We start from the raw sequence: 20,373 nt of genomic DNA on the forward strand, positions 1-20,373 counted from the left end.
TCAACTTCACACACCATTAACTACATTTTCTACATGCTTATCATGCCACACTCAATCTGCAGTACTTTATAATGCAAATACTAGCTCCGTTTGGGGCCTTCCATTTATAATTTATATGCATTCGAACCCATCTTCGATGAGATAGCTAAATTCAGTCACTGTCCTTCGTCACTATTTACGGAAGAGCAAGGGAGTTCATCTAGTATGTATGCTGACTGACATTTATGTCTCAATTAACATCCCATCTCTGCTGACTTGTTCTATTGTGAGTGGATCTCAAGTCTATACCCTTCTAATGTGGACACCTGCTCTGTTAAAGGAGTTCCTCTTAAAAATGTTGATATTCCAACGTGGTACTACAGGTTGAACTAATCACCAGACAGAGTCTTCAGTGTTTATCAAGTTTGGAGCACAACTTAATTACATTCTTAGTACAGAAGATTGCTAGGTCAGCTGCCAAACCAAAGGAGGTAGAGACAAGTTAAACATGACAGAAATAGTCTAAAGAAAACTCTACAATGACATGTCACACACTTTTTATTTTGACAGTTGATCGTCCTCTGGTTGTGCAGTTTGCTGCTAATCGATCACAGGATCTAGCTGATGCTGCTTGTATAGTTTCTCCGTTTGCAGATGGTGTTGACTTGAATTGTGGTTGTCCACAAAGGTAGGATAAACATAAGAATAATCATTTTGCTTCTGTAAATGCTGAAAGTTATGTTATTTACAGGATCATAGTAACAGATGTTAGCAATTCAGCTCAGGTCTATTTGAAAAAGAAAAAAAGACTTGCATTTGCACTGTGCTTTTTACGGCCAGCACCTTTGTGCTTTACAGCCAATCAAGTACTTGTGGAATATAGTCACTGTTGCAATGTAGGAAATCTGCTCAGCAAACTACCACAAACAGTATACTATCACAAGCCAAAATTCCGTTTATGTGATGTTTATTGAGATATAAATATTGGCCAGGAACCTGGGAATGATCCCTGCTCTTCTTCCAAATAGTTGCATAAGAGTTTTCGTGCCCTATGTGTGGGTGGATAGCGTCTTTGTTTGATACCTCAACCAAAGGACAGCATCTGCAACAGTGCATTGCTCACTCCATACTGCGCAGCAGTGTCAAACTTGATTTTTTGTGCTCACATCTTGGCGTGGGACTTGAACAGAACCTTGATGAAGTGCTAGCAACTGAGCCACAGCTGACAGTGTTCCAACATTCAGCGACGTCATGACTGATCTATGACTAGACTCGATTTGCCCAACTTTTCCACATATCCCTTAAACCACTGAGGAACAAAATTACATCAATCTCAGATTTTAAAAGAGCAATTAATTGAGCATCTACTGCTGCTTGTGGAATAGAATTAAAACTTTTAATCCTCTTTGACTTTATAGCGTTTGGCCCTAATTTTTAGACAGTTAACCCAGTGCTAGATTTTTCAACAAGCAGAAATGATTTTTCTCTTCCCATCTTATTTGTTTTCCTTTTATATGTTGAAATTTTAATCAAATCACCATTTAGCCTTCTAAATATGGCTGTAATAGAACCCTTAGAGACGAGGTACTGCACTCTCTACAAAGCCAATATCCTCCCCAGACGTAGTGCCCAGATCTTCTCAGTCTTCTAACCAGGTCTAACCAGAGCTTTGTACACTTGAGTCATGACTTCATCATTCATTATTGTCTTGTCTTCTAGTTAAAAAGGCCAACGTTCCACCAGTTTTTTTTTTGCTAAACATTCTTATGAATTAAGAACATAAGTAGGCCATTCAATTCTGTTCTGAATTCCACATTCCCAATTAGCTCCAATATCCACGACCCGATAAGAACCCAGTCTACATTTGCCTTAAAAATATTCAATGACATTGCCTCCAATGCCTTCTAAGGCAGAGAGTTACAAAGTTGCATAACCCTCAGAAAAAACTCCCTTCACCTTTGTCCTAAAAGAGTAACCACTCCTTTCAACACTGTGTCCTCTTACTCTTGACTCACTGACAAGAGTAAACATCCTTTCCATGTCCACTTTATCAAGACTAGTCTAGATTTTATAAACTTCATTCATATCATCCCTTGCTATTTCTAAACTTCAGTGAAAACAAGCCCAGCTATCTAATCTTTCCTCAAAAAGCAACACCCTCATTCCAGGTATCAATCTCCACTCAAACCTCCATTCAACATCTCCCAAGCATTTAGATGCTTAAGTAAGGACACTAAACTTGCACAAGGCATTTGAGATGTTATCTCATCAATGTCCTGTATAGCTTCAGCATGACATCCTTACTTTTATGAAAAATAAAAACGGAAAGCGCTGGAGAGAGAGAAACACACTTAACATTTTGAGTCAAATAAGACTGTTCTTCAGAACCCTGAAAAAGAATTGGTACTGCTGTTTTTAGTTTTGTGTTGCCTTTTCACTTTGCTTCCTATTGTTTTTAAATGTTATTTCTGTTCTTCATATTACAAATGTGTGAAATCTACTACTTTGCTTTAATGTATGGTTATAATATATAGGAGCAGAAGTAGGCCATTTAGCCCACCAGCTCCACTCCACTATCCAATAAAATAATGGCTGATCTGATAACCATCAACCCGACTTTCCTCCCTTTTCCCCATAGCCCTTGATTCCCTTATTAGGTAAAAACTGTGTATTTCAACCTTGAATATACTTAAGTGGCAGTGACAGCCGTCTGTACTAAAGAATTCCATCTTCACCACCTCTGAGAGAAAAAGAATTCTCCTTATATCAGTCTTAACTAGTGACTCCTTACTCTGAGATTGTGCCCTGTGGTCCTAGATTCTCCCACAGGAGGAAACAACTTCTTTACATCTAACCTGTAAAGCTCCTAAGAATCTTATGTTTCAGTTAGGTCTCCTCTCATTCTCCTAAACTCTAACTTGTACAAGTCCACCTACTCAACCTCTCCTAAGAAATCCACCCCCCACCCCCAACCTAGTGAGCATTCTCTCAACTGCCTTCAATGTTAGTATATCTTTGCTAGGATAAGGGGACCACATCTTGATCACAACATTCCATCTGTGGTTTGACCAGTGTCTCGTATAGTTTTAGCAAGATTATTTTATACTCCATGCCCTTTGAAATAAAGGCCAACATTCCATTTGCCTTCTGTATTACCTACTGAACTTGGATGGTAGCATGTTGAGATGTTTTTAAAAATTCATTCACGGGATGTGGACAATACTAGTTAGGTCAGCAGTAATTGCCCAGAGGGCAGTTAAATGTCAACACATTGCTGTGAGCCTGGAGTCACTTGTAAGCTAGACCAGGTAAGGACAACAGTGAACAAAGTGAAGTTTTCTGACATTCAACAATAGTTTTGTAGTTATCATTAGACTCTTGATTCCAGATTTACAATGAATTCAAATTCCACCATCTGCCATGGCAGGATTCAGACCTGGGTCCCCAGAACATTATCTGGTCTCTGGATGAATGATCTAATGATAATACCAATAGGCCATTGCCTAGTGCACTGGGACCCCCAAAACTCTCTGTGCTGCAGCTTTCTGCAGTCTGTTGCCATTTAAATAGTATTCAGCTCTTCTATTTTTCCTGCTAAAGTGAATAACCTCATTTTCCCTCATTCTATTCCATCTACTGTTGCATTTAAAGAAAAGACAATTTGTGAGACATATCTATCAACTTTTCAGCTATTTTGTATTTCATTGATATTGCAGTATGCATAACGTACATTTAAATTTTCTAACAGGTGGGCAATAGCAGAAGGATATGGTGCTTGCCTAATAAATAAACCAGAATTGGTTCAGGACATGGTGCGTCAGGTCAGGAATCAAGTGGAACATCCTAATTTTTCAGTCTCAATTAAGATAAGGTAAATACTTTAGTCATAAAAATGCAAGAGTACGTTAGGTTTATAATTACATGATGATTTTACACAAATGTTCATGTTGAACTGGGGCAGCTCTTATACAGCTAGGATTAATACAATAGGTAAAATCTTTTACAGTGAAACCCTTCTTCACAGCATAAGACATGAAACAGTTATCATAATATTGTTTTAGTGGTATCTTCCTAACATACGAAATAAATTTGTGTGAACTTGTCAGAAAGTAGATAAATTTTCTTATAAATGTTGCAGAACATAGTTCCTTTGCTTTACACACTCATCATTAATTGTTCTTTGAACAAAAATTCAAAATTTTAACAGTTTGAAAGCTCTCTTATTTTACTGTGATGGTAAGCTAGAGCACGGAAACAGGGGAGATGTCATTCTGTTTGTTATACACTTTCCAGCATAATTGTCCTCCTCAATTTAACTCATACAAGTTGTTCTTAACTTTGCAAAACAGTCACTCAAAGCTGCAAGTCTTATCAGACAAGCACTTTTCTTCTCATCTTACCCATTGTCTGACAATGTGTTTGACTTGGTGTGACAGTGCTTGTGACACTGCAATATTAACAAGAAACTACAAAAACTCAATGAATCTAAATGAACGGCATTGCCAAAAGATTTTCTTCAAAATCTGAGAAACTTCATTTTGTATCTAATCCCATTTTGCTTGTCATAAATGGCTCTTCCTCAGTTTGTAGACAACATCCAGTCAGGGCCACTAGTTTCTTCCATGAGTTCCGTGTCACTTGGCCATTTTTTTACCCACAGATCTTTGGACATCTCAGGCAGGAATCCCACAAGGTACTGGAATCCACACTGCAGCTTTTACTTCTTCTTTCTTTCTCCGCCACTGCTGTGCCTTGTCTGACACAAAGTGTGATACAGCTTGATGAACAAGTTGTTGCCATTTTGCATGACTGCTATGTCTCAGAACAAAGATGATGCCTTCTCAAGGCCAGAACCTACATATCACTTATATAAACGATTTGGATGTGAACATAAGAGGTAAGGGACACCAAATTTAGTGGTGTAGGGGACAGCCAAGAAGGCTACCTCAGAGTACAACAGCATCTTGATCAGATGGACAGGTGGGCCGAGGAGTGGCAGATGGAGTTTAATTTAGATAAACGTGAGGTGCTGTGTTTTGGGAAGGCAAATCAGGACAGGACTTAAATGCTTAATGGTAAGGTCTTGGGGAGTGTTGCTGAACAAAGAGACCTTGGCGTGCAGGTTCATAGTTCCTTGAAAATAAGTAGACAGGATAAGTGAAGAAGATGTTTGGTATGCTTATCTTTCTTGGTCAGTGCATTGAGTACAGGAGTTGGGAGGTCGTGCTGCGGCTGTATACGTCATTGGTTGGGCCAATTTTGGAATACTACGCGCAATTCTGGTCTCCGTGCTATAGGAAGGATGTTGTGAAACTTGAAAGGATTCAGAAAAAATTTACAAAGATGTTGCCAGGTTTCGAGGGGTTGAGCTATAGGGAGAGGCTGAATAGACTGGGACCATTTTCCCTCGAGCATTGGAGGCTGAGGGGTGACCTTAAAGAAGTTTATAAAATCATGAGGAGTATAGATAGGGTGAATAGCCAAGGTCTTTTCCACAGAGTAGCGGAGTCCAAAACTAGACGGCACAGGTTTAAGGTGAGAGGGAACAGATTTAAGGGGCAACTTTTCATGCAGAGGGTGGTGCATGTATGAAATGAACAACCAGAGGGAGTGGTGGAGGCTGGTACGATTAGAATATTAAAAGGCATTGGGATGGGTATATGAATAGGAAGTGTTTAGAGGGATATAGGCCAAATGCTGGCAAATGGGACTAGATTAATTTAGGATATCTGGTCGGCATAGACGAGTTGGACCAAGGGGTCTGTTTCTGTGTTGCACAGCTTTATTATTCTATGATTCTATGCGCATAGAGCCTATTGATGCAGGGGACTGTTGCGCTGCAACTACCATGTAGTTATGGCTGACGACTCTTGCTCTTACTGTCTACCACAGACATAGTGGAGGATTAATAGATTGATAATCAACTTATTTGGCTGCATTGTGACACACCTTCCCTGGCTATCAGGTCCTGAGCTGAGACTTGAACCAAATGCTGCTGGCCTGGAGGCATAAGACCATCTACCTGGAAGGTTGATAGCAAGTTGCTTCCCGTCAACATTACCACACTTAAAGGAGAGTTTCAAGATATCTTTGAGCATTTTCTTTGTTAGTCCATGAAAAATTATCCATTTGGAAGTTGAGAAAACAGCACTTGCTGTGGGTAACAGTTCTTGGCCATCCAGACACAGCATTTGAAGTTGTTTTCTCAGGTGGTTTGCCTGGTGACTTGAGGAACCAGCCTCAAGAGAGATACTGACATGTATTTATTTTTTTTTTCTTCTTTATTCATTCACGGGATGAGGGCGTCGCTGGCTAGGCAGCATTTATTGCCCATCCTTAATTGTTAAAGTTAAAGTTCAGAGTCAACCACATTGTTGTGGATCTGGAGTCACATGTAGGCTAGATAAGGATGACAGTTTCCTTCCCGAAAGGACGTTAGTGAACCAGATGGGTTTTTCCAACAATCATCAATGGATTCATGGTCATCATTAGACTCTTAATTCCAGATATTTACTGAATTCAAATTCCATCTGCCGTGGCGGGATTTGAACCCCGGTCCCCAGAACATTATCTGGGTCTCTGGTTTAACGGTCCAGTGATCATACCACTAGGCCATTGCCTCCCTTTGTGTATATATATGGTCTTCCATTTGAATCCAGAGGATTAGAAAGAGTCTTGCTGAAATATAGCAGTATGGAAACGACAACTACTTTGTATATTGGGATTTTTGTTGACGTCGGAAACACTGTCATACACTGATTGCCATTGTTTGTAGAAAGCTGAGCTGGCAAAGGTGATCTGCAGCTGATCCTCATTAATAGTGGCTTTTTGAGAGAGGTGGCTGCTTAGGTGTGGGTAGTAGTCAGTATGTTCCAGAGCCTCTCCTTTAACTTGTATGGGTGGTGAAATGTTTGACTGACCAGGTGGGGATTGATTTATGTGTCTTGATAGGCAACATTCAAGGACAGGCAAAGGTACTTAATGCGGAATTGAGATTGAGAGTAGCTTTCAAGACTGGTGTTGAGTGCGTGATAGCAATTTGATTACCTGCAAATTTTACACCATATATATCCATGGTGGTCAGTTTTGATACAGAGGCAACTGAGATTAAAGAGTTTTCCATCTAGACAGTATTGAATACTGGAATCGGAGGTGATTTTTGAGGTGAATAGCCTCTGTTGGCTAGACTGCAAACAGTATGGGAACTATGACACAACCTTATTTGACCCCTGTCCAGATTTTGGTGTAATTTGTTTCAGATTTCCATTCAGGACAGTTGTAGCCATATCATCATGCAGCAATTGCATAACTGTGAAGTTTCTTGGAGATCCAAATCTTTGAAACACAATCAACAGTGCCTTGTGATTCGCTGGATCAAATGCTTTGGCCAAGTTGCTGAATGCAGTGAAGAAGTCCTGGTCTTGTTTTTGACATTGTTCTTGGATTTTGTTGCCAGAAAAGTCCACACTCTATCCCTGGGAGGATTGTCTCAGCCACAAGAAGTAGAGATTCAGGAATATGCATATCAGGATTTAGCCTACGATGGACAATAGGAAAATACCTGAATAGTTCCCACATCTTGATTTATTTCCTTTCATATATATGATTTCTGTTGATGCATATCTGAAGTTGAGGGTGGGGTGACAGGGAGAGAGTTCGGTTTTCTCTCAATCTGTAAAATGATTACATGAGTACTGGATGTGACAAAAAGTCTGCCAGCTTTGAAAACCAAAAGTGTAATACATTAGGACAACAAGCTTTATTGTTTATCATCAATTTGATTACTTGTTGCAACTCTCCAATCAATAATGATTCACCTCTATGAAGTGTCTGGTGCCGTAGTGGATTCACAGTTGCTGAAACTGTTTTGTCAAGCATTGGTGGATCGTATCGTAATCAAAGAAGAAGAACACCATCTTGTGAGTGAATGGAATTTTGTCAATTGAACTTAGTCTGTAGATGGTCCTGGTGGCTTAAAAAAATCCTGTATGTCATGATATCATACAGTGTCGGATATCTCAAGATTTCTCTTCTCCTTTGATTTACGGATTTGCCTTCGAGCTATTAGAACACTGCCTTTTTGATTTGCAGCCGTTGGTTGTTCTGTCAAACAATGAAGGTTCCTCGATATTAATCTAAGAGGTCACATATTCCGACATGATTTTCCTTGAACAATTGCTGGTAATGCTGATGCTCGACCTCGATGGTCTGGGCAAGGAATGTACTGTAACTTACCTTATTTGATCCCACTGTTAGATGTGTGGACATTTTCCAGATTGGTCATGAGCTGTACTTGGAATTCCTCTTAGGCAGATTCCTTTAGGGCTGTAAAATGGATCTTCTTCTTGGACTTTCAGGACTTGAGGGGTTTTGGTACTAAATAGATATTCATCAATGACCAAATAAGACAGTGATCTGTTCAATAGGCATTAGTACCCCACATATATGTCTTACTGCCACTGTTTAAATATTGTTCTGAAATTACTTAATCTAAGATTGATACATGATTCAATTAATTCCAGGTTTAAATTCATCTATAGTATTCAATGATTTGTCTTCATTGCAGAATACACAAAGATCTAGCAAGAACAGTAGATCTCTGTCGAAAGGTTGAAGCGACTGGAATCTCTTGGGTCACTGTCCATGGCAGAACAATAGAGGAACGACATCAACCTGTGCACTATGATACAATCAAGATTATTAAGGAAAATTTAAATATACCAGTAATAGCAAATGGAGATATAAGGAGTCATAAAGATATTGATTACGTGCGTCAGTTCACAGGAGTTGATGGTAAGGAACTTTGGTGAAGAAAATATACTAACTCCAAAATTTTAAGATTTAATAATTATTTCATAAGTTCTGTTTAAAGAGAACAACTTCTATTTACAGGCTATTTAATAATTTCTTTCAAAAATCTTTGGAAAAAATACAACAACGATTTAAAATTAATTAATATTTAATAATTTGGGGGCAATTCTGAGGAAAAGTCACATTGCATGCAAAACATTTGCTATGTTACTTTATGCTGCCAGGTTCACTGAGCTTTCCAACATTTATCTATCTTAAATTAAATACTTGGCACTGGAACTGATGCCTCTTAAATATTTAATCTGCTCCATTGAAAGCAGCAATGGTAGTTGAATTTTGATGTTCTCTGCCCAATTTATAGTAAATGTTAGCCATTATCCAAAAGCAATTATGTTTTGTCACTTTTTTTCTCAGTTTTCTTTAACTCCGTCTGTCATTTCATGAAAGCATAAACTTCTTGCTGCAATGTATCTCCAAAGGTATAAGTCACCCCTAGCAGCAAATCCAGCAGTACTATGTAATGGGAGCAGTGTTTTCAGGCAAAGTCAATTACGTTTTCTATTAACACCCATATGTTGTACTTGCAACCAATAAGTACATTGAATAGCAGTTAGGAATGGGAATCTTTGTTCTACTCCTCCACCTCCACCACTTCTTGTTAAACCAGTAACTTTGAGGCAAATGTGATGTTCCTAATGCTGCTCAACTGAGATTAGCTAATTTCCCATATAGTAGAAGGAACTGAACCAAAACTCTCCTGGCCATGTATGACTGCTGCTTAAAACTGAACTCACTGAGCCAAATGCAAAAGGTTTTAGCATGTTTTTGACAAAATTATCAATATATTCACCTCCTCAAACATTTGCCATTTGCTTGAAAGTTAGTTTATTTTTCACTCAAACATTTCTGTTCAGGCATGTTCTTTTTAAATGAAGATTCACAAAATGCAGAACTGATTTTTTTATAATACAATATAAAGATAGGGCAATATAATAAGGCTTATGTTGTTACTCAGTTCCTTCATGTAATAATTTTTGGTCAGAGGTTGTGAAGGAATAGTGATATGGTTCCAAGTCAGGATTATATGTGGCTTGGAGGGAAACTTGCAGATGATGGTGCTGCCATGCATGTGCTGTCCTTATCTTTTTAGGTGGTAAGAGCTATTGGAATTGGAAGGTGCTGTCAAAGAATCCTTGGTGTGATTCTGCAGTGTGTCTTGTATCGTAGAATCATGAAGTTGAACAGCAGGGATCCTGTCTGCATATTTCGGATAACCATAGTTTGAGCATAGCTGAGGAAGCCATATGTAACTGATTTGCCTACAACGTGCTCTTTAAAAACATGAAGCCACGTTTTGCAGCAAAATAGAAAAAAAAAACTTTGCAATCTGTTAGCAACTTTTGATAACCTGACCTTGGACATTAAAAGGACTTAAAAATGTTAAGAATCAAATCTGAAAGACCCGGTCTATCTTCAGATGAGTGCAATACAGTCTGCCATGTCATCACTTATGCAGTCAAATTTGTTTTTGACGTTTTCATGCTGCAGTGTGAAATCCTGGAGCATCTGTATGGCTTTTGTGGCTTCAAGCTAGGGAAATAGGCAGAAGAATAGGAAGGCATTCAAAAACTCTTTTCAAGACCTCAGAAAGCACTTTTAACTTTTCTCAGACTTAATGATATTTGCAGGGTTTGAGCATTGTTTCACAGAGGTCTCAATGTCAAATGATGGTTTGCCCATGATTTTGCACTCTAGCTTGGCGTAACTCCAATCCAGTTGGTTGGCACGGTCAAATAACAAACATGAATGAGTTTGGCTCATCCAGAGTTACCATTCTGAACCTTTTATTGGATTTCCTATTCTCATGGCAGGATTTGCTGAAAATGTTGCATGGTGGCTCAGTAGTTAGCACTGCTGCCTCAAATCGCCAGGGACCTGGGTTTGACTCTGCCCTCAGGTGACTGCCTGTGTGGAGTATGCACATTCTCCCTGTTGTGGTTGGTATGCTCACCAAGCTGGTTTGTTCTGCAGACGTTTCATTACCCTGCTGGGTAATATCATCAGTGCAGTCTCCAATGAAGCGCCATTGTGTTTTCCCACCTGTTATTTAAACTCTGGAGTCCGTTGAGCTGGATTACCTCACTTCCGGTTTTCCTTCGCAATGGAGTATATATGGGGTCGAGTTCTGTGTTTGTTGATGGCTTTCTTCGTGGAGTACCAGGCTTCTAGGAATTCCCATGCTTGTCTCTGCTTTGCTTGTCCCAGGATCTTGGTGTTGTCCCAATCAAATTGGTAGTTCTCCTCATCCATGTGGATACAGATCAGTGAGTATTGGTCGTGTCTTTTTGTAGCCAATTGATGTTCATGTACCCTTATTGTTAATTTCCTTCCTGTTTGTCACAGTCTCTGCACGGAATCCTGTTTATGACATTGGTCCTCTCCAGTGTGGGTAGTGGGTCTTTGGTTCGGGTGAGCAGTTGTTGTAGGGTTGATGTGGGTTTGTGTGCTACTCTGATGCCCAGTGGTCGTAGAAGTAAGAAGTGATCTTAGTAAGACTCCTACGGCCACTGGGCATCTGAGTAGCACACAAACCCACATCAACCCTACGACAACTGCTCACCCGAATCAAAGACCCGCTACCCACTCTGGAGAAGACCAATGTCATATACAAGATTCCGTGCAGAGACTGTGACAAACACTACATCAGACAACCAGGAAGGAAATTAATAACAAGGGTACAAGAACATCAGTTGGCCATCAACAAACACAGAGAGCTCGACCCCGTATACACTGCACTGCGAAGGAAAACCGGAAGTGAGGTAATCCAGTTCAACTGACTCCAGAGTTTAAATACCAGGTGGGAAAATACAACAGTGCTTTATTGGAGGCTGCACTGATGATGTTACCCAGCAGGGTAATGAAACGTCTGCGGAACAACGAACCAGCTCGGTGAGCCAACCAACTACAACATCCACAACCCAGGCTACAAATCTACTCTAAAACCTTAGAGATTCTCCCTGTGTCTGCGTGGGTTTCTACCAAAGTCCAAAGATGTGCAGGCTGGCTGGCTTAGCTATGGGAAATATGAGGTTACAGAGATTGGGTTTGGGGGTGGGTCTTGGTGGGATTCTCTTCAGAGAGTCGATGTGGACTCGATGGGCCGAATGGCCTGTTTCCACACTGTAGGGATTCTATGATTCTATAAATCCAGAGTTTAAGTTTTTATCTGAATTTGAATAGTTGCAGTTTCACTGCAGATGGTGCAGCTGCCAGGGTGCTGAGCAATAAAAAAATTGTTCCCAACACCATAATATATAGTTACTCCACTTTCATGACTACACCTCCCCACCTCCACTATCAACAAGTACAATGTCTAAAATGGGCTCCAGAAGACCAAGAAAGTAATGGACATTTTAAATGTGTTGTGATTGTTAATTCTAGATAGTTAAATTATGACAACTTAGCTGCAAATGTAGAATCTTAAGTCCTTGTGGGGGTCTGAGTTGGCTCGCACTAAAAGCTTGAGTGAGAAGTTGGAAAACTGACCAGGAGAAATCACTGTCCAGGTCACTCAGCACAATTGGCAATTAGCAATGTCCATGGATCATATTATCTAGCCGTTATGACTGAAGAGACTATTGTTAATTTGTCAGGTTTTTTTCAAAAATACACACACGCTTTCATGTTTGTCTGCCTTTAAACTGTTTCCCTTTGTTTACTGTATTCAGGTGTAATGGCTGCACGAGGCCTTTTAGCAAATCCTGCTATGTTTGCCGGATATGACGAAACCCCTTTACAGTGTGTTCGGGACTGGGTTGACATTGCTTTGGAACATGGAACACCGTACACTTGTTTTCATCACCATTTGATGTACATGTTGGAAAGGATAACTTCAAAGCAAGAGAAGAAAATCTTTAATGCGTTATCAAGTATGTCAGCTGTTCTTGATTATCTCTATGACAATTATGGTTTATGAGATCGTATAATTTTTTTTATATAATGTCTGCTAAGACGCACATTTTAAAAGATTTTAAAGGATTTGAAAGAAAATCACTCGCTGGGACCTGGTAAACAAACCTTTAGCAGAAAACAAGTTTTGATGACCTTTTGACCTAGTACCTAGAATGCCTGTGGTAACAAAGAAGTTACTAACTCCAGATGTGTTATTACAGATATATTTCGAATCAGTTAGGGTTGTAAGGTAGCTGTTTACCTTCTCAATAGTTTTAACATCAACAGTCTCTTAAGTAGATTTGAGGACTTCAGTCTTTCACGCTATTTTAATGACAAATCCGCAGGTGCTTATTAAATAAAATTTTGTATTTTACCATTAGTTTTAATTATGTAAAAATAAATTCAGCTCACCAGGCTCACAGATAGGGACACTTCCACTGCACCACAAGAACCCTTCGCTGTATCTTTCATGTTGTTGACAAGTGGCATGATGGGTTTCTCACTATGCAACACAAGTTGTCAAATAAGCTTGTTAAATACCTTATTCATGACCAACTCGCTTCGTTAATATTCAGCTTCCAATCTTACCAAACACCCAAACAAGACTGACATCAGAAATCTGAGCAGGTACCTGGTGATTTTGCTCATTGCTTGTGCAGAGACCTCCATTGACAGATACTGACATCAACGTTATGGGTTCTGGCCGCATGTACCCCATTAAGCATCTGACATGAGGACCTCGGGATGCAGTGGCAACTATCATTGTAATGCTGTATCAAGAACACTGTGCGCTTAGGGACAGACACCCAGCTCAGGAACTGGAACCTGAGTCCCACTTGTGTACCACCCCAAAGCAAGACCTCCAGGTCCCCTGCCACAAGCAGGATGCCAATTTCCCCCATCTGCCATGTCCAGGGGAAATGTCAGGAACCGTGCACAGCAGCTCAAGATTGACCGTGCTTATTTGGGTTCACAACAACCATTCAAGATGGTGCAGGTAAAAGGGTTGATGGATATCTGGTGAATGGCTATTTCTGGGAATGGCACATGTTAAGATGGGGATAGAATCACACACAAGGATAGGGTGAATCAGTAATGAGGTGAATTTGATAAGATACAATGAGAAATGTCAATGTGATAATCCCTCCAAAAAAGTCAATGCAGCTTATACTTAGCCAAAAAATCTATGATTCGGCCTCTTATCTAAAAATTCAGAGTTTTAAAATAATTGTATCTTTTAGTGCGAGCCAACTCAGACCCCCACAAGGACTTAAGATTCTACATTTGCAGCTAAGTTGTCATAATTTAACTATCTAGAATTAACAATCACAACACATTTAAAATGTCCATTACTTTCTTGGTCTTCTGGAGCCCATTTTAGACATTGTACTTGTTGATAGTGGAGGTGGGGAGGTGTAGTCATGAAAGTGGAGTAACTATATATTATGGTGTTGGGAACAATTTTTCTTGCTTGGTTCAAAAACTACTCTGCTCCTCAGCCTCAAATTAGCTAATGAGCTAAGACTGTACACTTTGAAAAGATTTCTATTTAAAAGTTGCTAAAATACCCCACTGACCCAGCATTTCTGATCAGCATAAACGCTGCTATTCTGATGAACTAAATACCTAAAATAACTACCTCCATTCATGAGATCAATGGAATAGAAATTCATTATGCTGAATAGGGATAATTCTGTGCATAAAATCTGTTCCCAAAGGGTCTTGAGCTTTTTCACATCATGAATATAATGCAGTGGACTAACTGCCATGTTTATGTCTAGAAATACCCTATTATTCCAGGGAGGCGTCACACTCCATCACATATGATATTGTATTAGGATAGAAGGTAACTTACCTTAGATTTGTATTTAGTATATGAAAAAATAACAGTCAGTACACGGTCATTTAACGTAGATTAAAATCCTAAGATATTTTGCAGAAGAAAGAAATGAGCAAACCTTTGTGTATTGACACTATCAGTGTCACATGTACTTTTGAGGCTCTCAAAGTGTTAGAGGCTGAGGAGCAGAGTAGTTTTTGAAGTGTTTGTATTATGTTGGTAGTTGGTGATTGGATTTGTTATTGCATTACAATTAAATTGTTTTTACATTTTAATACAATATGTTAAATTAAGGGAGACTTAGTGGTATTATTACTGAACTATTAACGTAGGGACCCGGGTTCAAATTCTGCGTGGAAATCTGGAATTCAAAGTCTAGTGATGACCATGAAACTGTTGTTGATTGTCAGGAAAATCCCATCTGGTTCACTAATGTCCCTTTAAGGAAGGAAATCTGCCATCCTTAGCTGGTCTGGCCTACATGTGACCCAGACCCACAGCAATGTGATTGATTCTCAACCCATCTCCCAGCAACCTGGCCCACATCCTGGGAGTGAATATAAACATTATTTTTAAAATGAATGTAGTATTTCAACTAAAGAATTTTAAATGAAGTATTTTCTTCTACGTGTAATTTTTTTTAATCTATTAACCATTGGTCAGAATTTTCATTGATTATGTACACAGACATACACAGGCAGTTTTTTTATTTGCAAATATATTGGAAAATTTGGTTACTAGCTTTAAATGTTTGTGATTGCTTCACAGTAAGAGCTTCAGACTGTGTTCTGTTCATTATTGAAACAAAATTCCAGTTATGTACAAATGAAAATTACGGGTCCAATTTTATTCACCTCAGCAGTATTGGAACAATGAGACAATTTCTTGAAAACAAATTGTGCAATTTTAACCTAAGTAATGTCATGCTTTAACATTGCAGAGAAATGCTATATTCTGTATATTGAATAGGAAGTAACAATTGCCCAGTAACTGCATATTAATTCACCTCCCCACTCTCACTCTAGCGTCTCTGTACTAAGTATCCTTAAAAGTTCTGATGAAGCTCAATTTAATCCCAAATCAGAACACCTCCTATTTCAATTGAGCACATTACATCCTTGTGAGTTTACTATGACTTCAATAATTTTAAACCATTGCTGTGCTTATTTTTAATTAGATAGCAGGTACCTTTTACAGGTCTTATTGATCTGCCTTTGGTTCCTTCAATTGTCCCATTACGATTTTCTTTAATGTGCATTGTCATTCCATTTGTCATTTAATTATTCGTGTCTTCCACCTTTATCACAGACCATTCCTTCTGTTTCTTTTCTTACCTTCCTTTCTCCCCAATTTCTTTCCCTGAACTCTGTACTTAATTAGAACCTGTTATATCTCAACTTTGCCAAGTTTCTTAGAAAGTCAAAGACCTGAAAAATTTAGTGCTGTTGATGATTAAAACGTTGACTCTGGCTACAGATGCTGCCTCATCTGAGCATTTCTGGCATTTCGTGCTTTTTATATCAGATTCCAGCATCTACAGTACTTGCTGTTTTGCCCAATATTTCCATTAGTCATCCAATGGATAATTTAGTAAAACACCATTTCAGTCAACTTTGTATGAATACTTATTTTTAGGATGAAACACTTCTGAACTTTACTGAAGTAGAAGAGTGAAATAATTTATAATTGTTTTATTACATGTTGGCACATTAACTTTGTTCACTATGTTTTATGAAATTGTGATATTTTTCTACTTCCCTTGCCTTTTCCCAAAGTTTAGAATGACCTAAAGAAAAAAAATCAATGGTCGTTGGAACTCAGTGGTGTCATAAGTTAGACACTACCTTTTCAAATCTAGCGAGCAACTCAAACTGACAAGATAATTTTCCTCTGTCAGGTGGCTGTAGAAATTAAAATAAATCAACTTCACTAGTCTTAATCTAGTTTCTACTGGGCATAAGCAATGTAACATTGCCACTGCCTCCAGTCAGGCAAAGGATAGTTGATGTGGAAAATGAGAAAAAATATCAGACTGATGCAATGGAGAGTGCTCTTGTGAGGTACATTGTTGGGGAATGGTGGGAGAGAGCTTTGCTCTGTGCCTGATTTGTTATGCCTGACTTGCTGATACATAATGCTAACCCTGGTTATCTGAATTGGAGGGTGCACCATTCCCCAGCATTAATCTGCACAAAAACATTTTTATGAATATGTGAAGAGTTGCCAGACTCGCAATGTTAACTCTGCTTTCAGCCCACAGATGCTGCCAGACCTCCCGAGTTTCTTCAGCAATTTCTGTTTTTGTTTCAGATCTCCAGTATCTGCATTTGTTCTTTTTTTTTGAATATCACTGTTCTTGACTAAACATTGATACTCCAATGAAAACATTGACACTTGTCTCGATGTGGAAAGAACTGCATTTTACAATAAAATAGACAGCGTACAGGTCTGAATTATGAATCCAAACCTGAAATTGTTGTCTTCTATTATTAATGATTTCTTCCTTTAGAATAACAGAGCACTTGTTATAGTGGTAAATACTGCTTTGAGGATTGCAGAAAATAGGAGATTGGCTGTGATAGTTGGTAATTATTCAATTGAACTATAAATACAGGTCCAGAGAGCCATGGAGGTTAACCTACTGTATGCTATAATGTGAAAATTATTGTGCTTAAAACTGCTACAATTTAGTAGCTTGTATTACCTGTAACAAGTTTTGGGGCTATTCTTGTCAGTTACATTTTTGTCGATACTTTAGATGTTGTAACTTGTAATAAATTATTGACATAATTATATATTTCATCATTTGAAATTTGTAATAAAATTTTAATACAAATGTTAATTTGTTAATGAGTTCAGTTTCTGTAACAAACATCTATATTAATTAGCACTCCTTACTTCCTTCTGTTGATAGCATTTCACAACAATATTAAGAGCTAAATTCCTGAGGTGAGGTAAGGTGAGCTGAGATTAACTGTCCTTGACATCAAGGTGGCATTTAACCCAGTGCGAAATTAAGGAATCGTAGAAACATTGAAGTTCATGGAGATTAAAGTAAAAAAAATCCTACATTGCTTGGAGTAATACACACAGAGGAACATGACTGTAGTTGTTGGGTACCAGTGATCACACCATTATATTTCTCGGAAATCCCTCTGCTTGCCTGGGTGAGGCCAGCTCTCACATAGCTCGACAACATCCAGGAAAATGCAACACTTGATTCTACCATCTACAAAATGTACTGCAGCAACTCAGTGAAGCTTTCTCAACAGCTCTTACAAGTATGCAGTCTCCACCATCTAGAAGAACAGGGACAGCCACCTGCAAGAATTGGATGTGGTAATGAAACAAGGATCAGGATGTAATGACCTGACTAACTGCTATGTCCAGGTCAGAAGTCACACAATACTAGGTTATAGTCCAAATTTATTTATAGTCCAGTTGGACTATAACCTGGTGTTGTGTGACTTCTGACCTTGTCCACCCCAGTCCAACACCGGCACCTCCACATCATGGCTATTATGTACAAACCAGCAGAAGTAAGCTAGAAGGAGGTTGCACACAGTTGTAGTCTGAGCTGTTAAACCTGTGCTGGAATTTCAAGTAAACTAAATCCACACAAGTTAATGTGTTACTTATCAATAACACAAACAAATGATGCTCTATACTTAACAACACCATGGTTGCATGTACACCTGATGGACTGCATTTTTTTTTAAATTTACTCATGGAATTTGGACATCGCTGGATAGGCCAGAATTACTTACCTTCATGAACCACTGCAATTTTTCACACTGGGCAAAAGCACATTGATTTTAAGGAGGGAATTCCAGGATTTTGACCCAGTGACACTGAAGAAAATGCAAGACATTTCCAAGTCAGGCTGGTAAGTAACTTGGAAGGGAACTTTTGTAAGTGATGTTGTTCCCACATATCTGCTGCTCTTGTCCTTCTATATGGTATTGGTCATGGGTATGGAAGTTGCTGTCAAAGAATCTTTAGTGAATTTCTGCAGTGCATCTTGCTGTACTGTCTTCTAGATAGTGCACACTACCGCCTCTGCATGTCAGTACTGGAGTGACTGAATGGCACCCCATTCACAAACAATTAAGCAGGCTGCTTTGTCCTGGATGGTGTCAAGCTTCTTGAACATTCTTGCAGTTCCATTCATGTGGGCGAGTCGTGAGTATTCATCACATTCTTGAGTTAAACTGTATGGATAGTGGGTTTGTGGAGTCAGGAGATGAGTTGCTCACTTCAATATTCCTAGCATCTAACCTGCTCTTATAACCACTGTATTTATGTGGCAAGTCTGCTTCAGTTTCTGGTCAATGGTAACTCCCAGGATGTTGATAGTGAAGGATGCAGTTATGGCAAGATCCTTTAATGTCAAAGGGCGGCAATTAGATTGTCTGGCAGTTGTGTGGTACGAATGCCAGTTGCCACTTTTCAGCCAAGACTGGATATTGTCCAGGTCTTGTTGCATTTGGACATGGACTGCTTCGGTATCTGAGGAGTCACGTGCTGAACATTGTGTAATCATCAGTAAACATTCCCACTTTTGACCTGATGATGGAGAGAAGATCATTGAGGCAGCTGAAGGTGGTTGGGCCTGAGGAACTAAGCGCTCTTGTGATGTATTGGTAGTGTCCCTATCTCTGAGCCAGAAGGCTCAGGTTCAACCCCGACTTGCTCCAGAGATGCATAATAACAACATTGAACAGGGAGAGGTGCAGAAGGACTTCACTAGGAGAGTGGGCAAAGAAGTGGCAGATGGAATGCAATGTAGGAAAGTGTGAGGTTACGCACTTTGGTTAGAGACATAGACTATTTTCTAAACAGGGAAAGGCTTCAGAAATGTGAAGCACAATGGGACCTGAAGATCCAGTTTCCATGATGATTCTCTGAAGGTTAACATGCAGGGTCAGTTGGCATTTTGGAAGGCAAATGCAATGTTAGCATTCATTGCAAGAAGGCTAGAATGCAAAAGCAGAAATGTACTGCTGAGGATCTGTATGGCTGCTGTCAAACCGCACTTGGAATATTGTGAGCAGTTTTGGGCCTCATATCCAAGCAAGGATGTGTAGGTGTTGAAGGAAGTCCATAGGAGATTTACAAGAATGATCCTGGGGGTGAAGGGCTTGTCCTATGAGGGGCAGTCAAGGTTTCTGGGTCCGTACTCAACAGAGTTTTGAAAGATGAGGGCAGGCTTTCATTGAAACTTACAAAATACTGAGAGGCCTGGATAGAGTGGACCTGAAGAAGATGTTTTCACTAGTCGGAGAGACTGGGACCCAAGGGCACAGACTCAGAGTGTAGGGATGACCCTTTAGAACTGAGATGAGGAGGAATGTCTTCAGCGAGAAGGTAGTTAATCTTTGGAACTCATTGCTGCAGAAGGCTGTGGAAGCCGAGTCTGAGTGAATTTAAGACAGAGAGGTTCTTAATCAGTAAGGGGAAAACTTAACTTTTGATGACACCTTCCATCAGCTTACAGATTAACAAGAATAGACTGGTGGGGTGGTAAGTGACTGGGTTGGATTTGTCCCCTTTTTTATACAGGACATACCTGGGTGAATTTTCACTTTGTTGGGCAGATAATTAACTGCACTGGAACAGCTTTCTTAGTAATGTAGCAAGTCTTCAGTACTATTACTGGAATGTTGTCAGGGTCCATAGTTTTTGCAGTACCCATTGACTCCAAAAGTTTCTTGATATCATTGGATTGAATCAAATTAGCTGAAAAGTAGAGACAACAAGGTGCAGGGCTGGATGAACACAGCAGGCCA

General features: G+C 39.4%; 1 protein-coding gene across 1 annotated transcript in view; it reads left to right on the top strand.

Moving 5' to 3' along the window:
- dus4l (dihydrouridine synthase 4-like (S. cerevisiae)) overlaps window positions 1-14,968 on the top strand; it is a 15,656-nt gene extending 688 nt beyond the window's left edge. Inside the window, exons 2-6 of the mRNA XM_048610588.1 lie at window positions 550-667; window positions 3,728-3,850; window positions 4,640-4,672; window positions 8,546-8,772; window positions 12,519-14,968. Coding sequence (XP_048466545.1) covers window positions 550-667; window positions 3,728-3,850; window positions 4,640-4,672; window positions 8,546-8,772; window positions 12,519-12,766 — 749 coding nt within the window. The 3' untranslated portion in view covers window positions 12,767-14,968. The remainder of the gene's footprint in view (window positions 1-549; window positions 668-3,727; window positions 3,851-4,639; window positions 4,673-8,545; window positions 8,773-12,518) is intronic.
- The last annotated feature ends 5,405 nt before the right edge of the window (window positions 14,969-20,373 follow it).

This window comes from Rhincodon typus, chromosome 22, assembly GCF_021869965.1.
Source record: "Rhincodon typus isolate 14 chromosome 22, sRhiTyp1.1, whole genome shotgun sequence".
In the NCBI taxonomy this organism is placed as follows: Eukaryota; Metazoa; Chordata; class Chondrichthyes; order Orectolobiformes; family Rhincodontidae; genus Rhincodon; species Rhincodon typus.